Source organism: Salmo salar, chromosome 04 (genome assembly GCF_965601325.2).
Source record: "Salmo salar chromosome 04, fSalSal1, whole genome shotgun sequence".
Classification (NCBI taxonomy): Eukaryota; Metazoa; Chordata; class Actinopteri; order Salmoniformes; family Salmonidae; genus Salmo; species Salmo salar.
In genome coordinates, this window is record NC_138294.1 from 70836839 (window position 1) to 70846545 (window position 9707).

Consider the following 9707-nt stretch of genomic DNA (forward strand, 5'->3'; position numbering starts at 1 on the left):
CGGGCTAGTCAAGTTCTTCCACACCAATCACAGCAAATTATTTCTGTATGGACCTCGCTTTGTGCATGGGGGCAATGTCATGCTGAAACAGGAAAGGGCCTTCCCCAAACTGTTGCCACAAAGTTGGAAGCACAGAATCATCTAGAATGTCAATGTATGCTGTAGCGTTAAGATTTCCCTTCACTGAAGCTAAGGGGCCTAGCACAAACCATGAAAAACAACCCCAGACCTTTATTCCTCCTCCACCAAACTTTACAGTTGCATTGGAGCAGGTAGTGTTCTCCTGGCATCCGCCAAACCCAGATTCATCTGTTGGACCGCCAGATGGTGAAGTGTGATTCATCAGTCCAGAGAACGTGTTTCCACTGCTCCAGAGTCCAATGGTGGCGAGCTTTACACCACTCCAGACAATGCTTGGAGTTGCGCATGGTGATCTTAGACTGGTATGCGGCTGCTCGGCCATAAAAACCCATTTCATGAAGCTCCCAACAAACAATTCTTGTGGTGAAATATGTTCCAGAGGAAGTGTGGAACTCGGTAGTGAGTGTTGCAACCAAGGACAGGTGATTTTACCACGCTTAGCACTCGGCAGTCCCGTTCTGTGAGCTTGTGTGACCTACCACTTCGCGGTTGAGCCATTGTTGCTCCAAGACGTTTCCACTTCACAATAACAGCACTTACAGTTGAGCTGGGCAGCTCTAGCAAGTCCGAAATTTGACGAACTGACCTGTTGGAAAGGTGGCATCCTACGAAGGTGCCACGTTGAAAGTCACCGAGTTGTTCAGTAAGGCCATTCTACTGCCAATGTTTGTCTGTGGAGATTGCATGGCGGTGTGCTTGATTTTACACACCTGTCAGCAACGGGTGTGGCTGAAATAGCCGAATCCACTATTTTGGCCATGTAGTGTAGTTTTTCTTATGACTTTCAAGGATCTTCTACAAAACTGGCCTCCCAGTATCACACATTACCGTTCTGTTAGTGTGCAAATGTTACAGGATAGTTGGTATAGTATATTAGTTTGCCGTCCTGGAGATTACATGTCCAGACATACAGTATGACATTTAGTTTTAGGATTAGTGAAGATAAAGAGAGTGCAAGTTGTACAATGTATTCATGCAGTTTTATCTGAGACCAAAATTACATATCTTCAAAACAGTAACACCCATTGTTTGAGGAACCCCCCCCCCCCCCAGAATTTGCGCTTTCCCGCTTTGTTGTATTCTTTGGGAGTATGAGACAGTCTTCAAAGAAGGAAGGCATCAGTCAGTCGAAAAATTTACATTTCAATGTAGTTGAGTGCAGATGCAATCTGGTTTAAATGCTGGCAAATGTGACAGAACACAGAATGCATCCGGAGTTAATGAACACACTCACTCCATTTAAACTACGTGAGAGGGCTACTACTTCACATCACAGTATATCACAGCATCGCTACTTACAGTTCTCTCTTCATTCAATTAGCTCAACTGACTTGAGAGACTTCAGGAATCAGACCGTTATGAGGAGTGTAATCACAGAAGAGGTCTTAGTTAGTTAGCCAGATTCAATCAAAATGCCACCCGGCTGCATCTGAACAATGTAGACAAGCGCTATGCATATTCATTACAGGGTCTAATACAGGACTAGGTCTCAGTTCTTTAGTGGCATTTTGATGCTGGATGATTTTGTGAGAAAGAATTAGTATGATGACGAAGTTCTATATTTCAAACACTTCTAGTAGCAGGAAAGATTTCAATAGTCAAGATGAACAACATTGAAATGTTTAATAAAGTTCTCCTAAAAATCACAATACAACTATTTTATAAATACAATTGGTGAAAAAAAAGTCAATGTCAAAAATATACATACAGTTATCAGTCTTATCCTTTGAACTTCTGAATCAGGCAATAGAGATAAATGCATTCTATTAATGCAAGTGCTACTCCACCACCACAATTCAAAGTAGCCTAATTGCTATCCATAAACACATTGTCTATGTTTACAGTGGCCTATACCAAAGAACATAGTAGCCTCTTTAATTTCAGTTGGCCCAAAATTCCCCCCATCAACAAACAACGGTCGATGGGCTCGGTTGCCAACCTGTCCTGCGCTCGATTTCACTAGGGCCCCTCTTAGTTGGCCTCTTCTCATCTCCAGCGCTGCACATTGGGACCTGGCCACCAGTCTAGCAGGCCAACTTGGCCTGGCCACTCAGCTCTAGTGTGTTCAAGGGCTTGGCATAGACAGCTTCCAGGAAATGGAGGGGCAGCAGGCCGAACAGAGCAACCAAGAAGCCTACGCTGGCCACCGACAGCAGAACGTATTGGCTGATGAAGAAAGTGTCTACGGTCTGCAGGAGGAAAGAGATGTTCAGACAGTTATCAGTTCATTGGTTTATCAAATAAGTACAAACTGATGATAAATGGGTTAGTTTAGGATAGATGGTTTGTGTATGTTTGATAAGTAGGTATCTTGTGTTTAAATGGTTGGTGTAATTCCTCTTTCTTCCAACAGATGTCACAAGTGAGCCACTGCAATCAGTTCTGGGGAGGGAGAAAATGGAAGGCAAGGCGAGGCAGGTTACCCCTTACATTTCACTATAAGCCAAATGTTAAAGGCCCAGTACAGTGAAAAACATGATTTCCCTGTGTGTGTTATATTGGCGCACACTATAAGGGTGGAATAATACTGTGAACTTGTGAAAATTATGATAATGCCCTTTTAGTGTAAGAGGTAATTGAAAAGACTGCCTGAAATTTCAGCTTGTTTTGGTGGGATAGTTTTGGCCTGCCTTGACATCATCCGGAGGTCAATTAGTTAGACCAATAACAAACAGCATTCTAAACCCCTCTGCCATTCAACAGCTAGTTTTTCCCCTCCCCACTCAGACCATACCCAGACAGTCCTAGTAAAATTCATGCTTGAGAAATTGCTCTTGCTAAGTTAGGTACTAATTGTTACCCAGAAAGGATTTGATATTGAGATGAAAACAACTGCATTGGGCCTTTAACATGGACTTTGGTAAACGTATCACAGTGTCTGACTTGATTTAGTAGTTATTATATTGTACTCAAGCAAACATTTTTTTTTTACATTTTTAGTCATTTAGCAGACGCTCTTACCCAGAGCGACTTACAGTAGTGAATGCATAGATTTCATACATTTTTCCCCCCCGTAGTTTTCCCGTAGTGGTCCCCCGTGGGAATCGAACCCACAACCCTATAGTGCAAGATAGTGCAAGAGACTTGATAATAGCGATGTGAGTCATTCAAGGCTTTCCTTAAAGCTAATGATCCCTCAATGTCTGCAGTATGATCACTTGTTGCATCATCCACTTGAAATGTCTTTTCAACTAAAATCATTTTGGCATGTTGAAACTTGATGATAGCAAAAACACAAATGATTCATGACACCAAAAAATTAATTGAATACATTAAGACCAATATTCCTCAAAAGATAGGATACATACTAGGGCCTTGGTGTGAGGCAAGGGGGGGGGCATCGTCTCTGGTGAATGCAGTGTTCTCTCATTTAACGCATCTCACTTTCTTATTTGCCAATTAGCCAGCGAGCGGAGCCCAGAGCTGGGGCCCATGTTTTATTAATGTGGCATCGGACTGCTCGGTACTGGGGCCCTGTCTGGGGCAGGCCCTAATTGGCACTGTGTTATTTTGCTTTTGTTTAACAGCGAGAGGTTAGCGGTTTCTTACACTAGTGTTCACACACACACACTCTCAGTCACATACAAGTGGAAACCATGTGTTTGATGTATTTGATACAATTCCACCTATTCCGCTCATTACCACGAGCCCTTCCTCCCCAATTAAGGTGCCACCAACCTCCTGTGCTGTACACACACTCTCAATCATCATATATACTGCTTCTAGACTGTTTATCATATATCCTAGTCACCTTACCCCTAAGGTACTGGATTGATAGAGGTAGACATGTATAGGGGTAAGGTGACTAGGATATATGATAGACTAGCAGCAGCATATATGATGATTGAGAGTGTGTGTACAGCACAGGAGGTTGGTGGCACCTTAATTGGGGAGGACAGGCACGTGGTAATGGCTGGAGCAGAATGGTATCAAATACATGGTTTCCATGTGTTTGATGCCATTCGCTCTATTCCAGCCATTATTATGAGGCGTCCTTCCCTCAGCAGCCTCCACTGGTGTACAGTATCAATGTGTGTGCACGTTGTGTGTGTGAGCGAATTAAGTGAGTGTGTGTAGAATGTGCATAGAGTGAGTGTGTATAGAGGGTCAATGTAGACCGTCCACGTAGCCATTTTGTTAGCTATTTAAACGGTGCATATTATTATTTTAGCACACAATAGCTAGTTATTAGGAGGTAAGTCACATAGAAACATAGAATGTAATTTAATAGGATCTCTGTGGTAAGGAATATCTGGTTGAGCCTCTTCCAAGACAGCCTTCTACAAGATAGTTGCCTGTTATACCCCCGTATTTCAATAGACCTTCTGGCATTGTTTTTGATGTAATGATAGCTAGTACTCCAGTTGTAGACCATTGAGACAACTATTTACAATGTGCAATAGGCAGCAGAATTAAAACAATCTTAGCTATGCTTGTTTATTTTTTATTTGAATATGGCCTAGAAATTATGTACCCCACCGGTAATCTTTTAAATCAATAAAATAGTTTCGTTTTTTTACACATTCCAAAGACTTGAAACTCATCTACAAGTCAATTAATATTTCACAACATAAACCTAACTACATTAACACTTTGCTGTGGGAACATAGAAATCCTTAAAAAGTATCATGGCAGAACAGCAAATCCTGAATGTATTCACAAGATTATGAATGCATGCAGTCAAAAATAGATTGCCTGAATCTGATTCCTCAGGTCCATGTGTGAGGTGATCTTGCCCATTGGCCTAAACTAACAGGACACTAGGCCTACAGCACTATGAATGCGTCCCAAATGGCACCATATAACCTATTTAGTGCAGTACTGCACCAAATAGAGAATAGGGTGTCATTTGAGACGCAGTTCATGTCTCCCTGTAGTTCTGGTTTTCCCATACACACACCGGCCAGGCTGGCGGTGCCCTCTTTGGGGTGGCAGCTTGGCGGATCTGGCTGCGTTATTTGGCAGGCGGTGCAGGAGGAAAGCACTACAGTCTGTTTGTGCTGCTGTTGGGGAGAGATAAATCAGACCAGGTCTTTACGACAAACACACCGCCACATGTTCTGAATGCAGCTCTGCAGCCAGGACCAGCAGGCCACTCTGCTAGGCCTACATACATGGACCACAAAACAAAAGCCATGATGATTTTTAAAAAAAGTTGCAGTTTACTTGTTTGGGACAAAACCCTCTGTGTTGTTCAGGGGAATCATTTGATGAGCTCAACTACTCTATTCAAATTCAATAGATCGTCATACTCCATTAAAAATCAGCCTACACTGCACTGCAGTGATTTAGCAGACATAAACATAAAATGTTTTTATTAACTTTTATTTTTTCAGGGTAGCCCTCAACACTACAATTTCAACATAACAGTGCATGTGTAATCCTGAGTGACGTTCAGCCAGTGCACAGTAAAGTGCTGTGTGGCCAGTTCAGTTTTTGGTGCTGCTGTTAGTACACTGTTCAACTTGAGTATCAATATTAGAAAACACATGACACCAGTGGCTCACACTTCTGAAGAGAGCCTTTGAATTCCAAGTGTGCCAACAACAACCTTCTGCTCTGACAAGGCAACTATTGAGGCAGCCAGCTGCAGTTCACTTGCAAGTGTGTGTGATTACAGTATTATAGCTTACCTCAAAGTCTTTGAATGGTGACAGGGTCTCTGAGCTGCGGGGGAAGAACACCAGGATAAGAGTGGAAATGAGGGCCAGCAGGAAGACAGGGATGACCCCTAAGCTGTTAGTCAACAAAAACAATACCGATATATAATTTATATTAAACACAAAATCTAAGTGTGAAATAGGGATTGGTCAGTGGCAAATTCTCTACCAAGGTATTCCAGCACACAGCTTTGACCTACTACAGTAGCCATGTTGGTCTATTGTACTTCTAACAACATGTAGGCAGATTGTTTAGGATTCAAACCTTCTCAAACAGACTAATTCATAGTCTTAGAGGTGGTACTCCCACCATAGTGTGAGTTGTACTGTATACAGTACAAAGGGAAAATGTTTTATTCTTCATTAAATCATTTTCCTAGTAATCACTTGATTGGGTGTTCTGTAGGACTAATGCAAATTTGGCCAAGGGCACTCCAATCAACCCAATCAAACCTGTAACCAGTAAACTAACCCCTTTTTACTAATTTTCATGCTTTGTTTAGACAGGCAGCCCAATTTTGATCATAGTTTTCACGAATTGGTGTTTTGACCAATCAAATCAGCAAAGAAAAATATCTGATGTGAAGAAAAGTCACATGGATTGGTCAAAATACCAATTAGTGGAAGAAAAAAATCTGAATTTGTCTGGCTGTCTAAAGGCAGCCTTAGTGAAGCAATTCATTTTCTCAGTAAAATCATGACAGAACCATTTCAGCAGTAGTGAAAAACATGTAGCCTAGCTGGTATCAGTGGAAATAACAGTTAGTCTAAAAACAAATGACACTAAGGATGTAGGGCCTAAGTATTTAATATCATCTCTGAAATAAATTATAAATGTGTACAGTATAATCCTCAAAAGTGTAGGCCAAGGGATTGAGGTGGAAGAGCCAGTGGGGCATTCACCTATGACCCTATGATTACAGGACATGCCACAACACCACCTGTGACATGACAGCCTGGTCTCATAGACTAGACGTAACATAGTTTAGTCCGGGACACTCAAATTAGTATGATATGTTACGTTTGGTATTGTTACATAAAACAGATGGTTACTTAATTCAAAAAAATGAAAGTAGGGTGGTTTGGCGGGTTGGGCATAGAACGCAAACATCTAGCAACCCAAAGGTTGTGAGTTCAAATCTCATCATAACAAATTCAGAAATGTATAAACTGACTACTTACAACTTTTTAGCTATTTGCAACTACTTAGCATGTTAGCTAACCCTTCCACTATCCCTTTTAGTTAACCCTTCCCCTAATCTTAACCCTAACCCTTAGCTTATGTTAGCCACCTAGCTAGAATTCCTGACATATCATAAGTTTTGCAAATTTGTAACATATTGTACATTTTGCAAATTTGTATGCAATAAGAATTGTAATTCGTAAAATATCATAGGAAATGGGTGATGGACATCCTAAATTAATACATACACCATCTATAAAAAAGTATGTGGACAATCCTTGAAAGTAGTGGATTCGGCTATTTCAGCCACACCGTTGCTGACAGGTGTACAAAATCGAGCACACAGTCATGTAAACATTGGCAATAGAATGGAATTAGTGAAGAGCTCAGTGACTTTCAACGTGGCACCTTCATAGGATGCCACCTTTCCAACAAGTCAGTTCTTTACATTTCTGACTTACTAGAGCTTCCCCGCTCAACTGTAAGTGCTGTTATTATGAAATGGAAACGTCTAGGAGCAACAATGGCTCAACCGCAAAGTGGTAGGCCACACAAGCTCACGGAACGGGACCGCCGAGTGCTGAAGCGCGTAAAAAAAACTTTTAAAAAAAGCCTGTCCTCGGTTGCAACACTCACTACCGAGTTCCAAACTGCCTCTGGAAGATACGTCAGCAAAATAATTGCTTGTCGGGAGCTTCATGAAATGGGCTTCGATGGCCGAACAGCCTCACACAAGTCCAAGATCACCACGCTCAACATCAAGCATCAGCTGGAGTGGTGTAAAGCTCACCGCCATTGGACTTTGGAGCAGTTGAAATGCGTTCTCTGCAATGATGAATCACACATCACCATCTGGCAGTCCAACGGATAAATCTCTGTTTGGCAGATGCCAGGAGGACACTACCTTCTCCAATGCAACTGTAAAGTTTGGTGGAGGAGGAATAATGGTCTGGGGCTGTTTTTCATGGTTCAGGATAAGCCCCTTAGTTTCAGTGAAGGGAAATCTTAAAGCTACAGTATACAATGACATTCTTGAAGATTCTGTGCTTCTAACTTTGTGGCAACAGTTTTTGGGGAAGGCCCTTTCCCGTTTCAGCATGACAATGCCTCAGTGTGGAAGAACTTGACTGGCCTGCACAGAGCCCTGACCTCGACCCCGTCGAACACCTTTGGGATGAATTGGAACGCTGACTGCGAGCCGGGCCTAATCGCCCAACATCATTGCCCGACCTCACTAATGCTCGTGGCTGAATGGAAGCAAGTCCCCGCAGCAACGTTCCAATAGCTAGTGGAAAGCCTTCACAGAAGATTAGAGGCCGTTATAAAAGCAAAGGGGGACCAACTCCATTTAATGCCGATGATTTTTTTATGAGATGTTCGACGAGTAGATGTCTACATACTTTTGGTCATGTAGTGTACCATACGAAACATTTACTAAATGGGGAGTACAGAATAATACAAATACTATAGTTGGCCTTTTTTTTAAGTATGTAGTTCTATCCTTGAGCTGCTATTGTCTATTAATGTTCTGTATTATGTCATGATTCATGTGGACCCCAGGAAGAGCTAATGGGGATCATAATAAAATACCAAAAGACCAGGTTGGCAATCGACATGAAAGTCCAGACCTCTTGGCCGAGGTAGAAGTAGGCTATTCAGGGTAATACAAATGAGAAAGTCCTGTACAATGTTCACTGGCATCATATCAGCACAAGATAATGTGTACAAAATACTAAAATGTGTTTAGGTATCTAGGTAACTTAGACCTGCATGTGTGTATGTATTCACAACTTACTTAGTTGGTCCAGTAGCTCTCAAGAGTATCATCCCCAGCACGAAAGCTACAATCCAGATAAGAGCAATGAAGAAAACCCCAGTACCCATGCCCAATACCGTACCAGCCATTCTTCACCAAATCAAAGGGCTAGACTAACGCGTTTACTAGCTAACTACTCACATAGGTCTTGAGGAGATTCAAATGAGCTGTGTTGTTGATCAAGCAAAGCTATTTGCGTGAAATTGTGTTTCTACAAAACGAGTTGCATCGTTTGAACTGGCATTTTTCACTCGCAGTTGACAGTCAAGTTTGATTAAAAAAACGAGTTTGTTAGCTAGCTAAACGGCTAGCTTGTGCGTGCGTACTGTTAGTAACGAACTTCCTTCCCAAATAATTGACTCACTGTTCGAGACCGCTCATGATAATGTTGTGTGAACGCAAACATTCCAACTGTCGCCTACCAACCGCTTACATGCGAACTGTTTAGCAACTACCAACTGGCTCTCTTGGTTACAAATAACCTTCAATTTCATAGGATAGACCACTAGGGCAAAGCGCCATACAGAGTGGTTGTTACTAAATACCGAATAGAATGCTGGGAAGTGTAGTGTATTCTAGTCCTAGCTGAAGTTGCATCTGAAATTGGATAGGGTCGCTTGTGTTTATTTGCTATGAACTACCTAGGCTTTAACTTTGGATGCTTTTTTTTTACAATAGTATAACCACGATAAATCCAACTAACGTGGTGATGATTATGTTGGTGATTCAACATGGGTAATTTCAATCACAGGCTGCCGCAAAATGCTTTTCAGACAATATCCAGCCTACAATTTCATGAGCATTGACACAAAGGCTAGGCTATGACAAAATCTTAATTTGGCCTACTAAATCAAATCAAACTTTATTTGCCACATGCGCCGTATACAACAAGTGTACACTTTACCGT

General features: G+C 41.8%; 1 protein-coding gene across 2 annotated transcripts; it reads right to left on the reverse strand.

The window, feature by feature from the left end:
- Nucleotides 1-1745: 1745 nt before the first annotated feature.
- On the reverse strand, nt 1746-9328 carry LOC145878667 (transmembrane protein 218). 2 transcript variants are annotated; one of them, XM_082974688.1, is made up of 3 exons: nt 8780-9328; nt 5775-5808; nt 1746-2330 (listed from the first exon to the last, which is right to left on the reverse strand). In XM_082974688.1, the coding sequence occupies exons 1-3, from the start codon at nt 8887-8889 to the stop codon at nt 2166-2168; spliced, it is 309 nt and encodes a 102-aa protein (XP_082830814.1). In that variant the 5' UTR covers nt 8890-9328; the 3' UTR covers nt 1746-2165. The 2 variants fall into 2 exon arrangements, with proteins under 2 accessions (XP_082830814.1, XP_082830813.1); XM_082974687.1 differs by having other exon boundaries at nt 5775-5877.
- Nucleotides 9329-9707: the final 379 nt, after the last annotated feature.

Coding starts and splice junctions, on each gene's coding strand:
- LOC145878667 (XM_082974687.1), bottom strand. CDS start 8,889: ATGGCTGGTACGGTATTGGGCATGGGTACTGGGGTTTTCTTCATTGCT. Junction 5,878..8,779: donor AGAGCTACTGGACCAACTAA/GTAAGTTGTGAA, acceptor GTTGACTAACAG/CTTAGGGGTCATCCCTGTCT. Junction 2,331..5,774: donor CACCATTCAAAGACTTTGAG/GTAAGCTATAAT, acceptor TTCCTCCTGCAG/ACCGTAGACACTTTCTTCAT.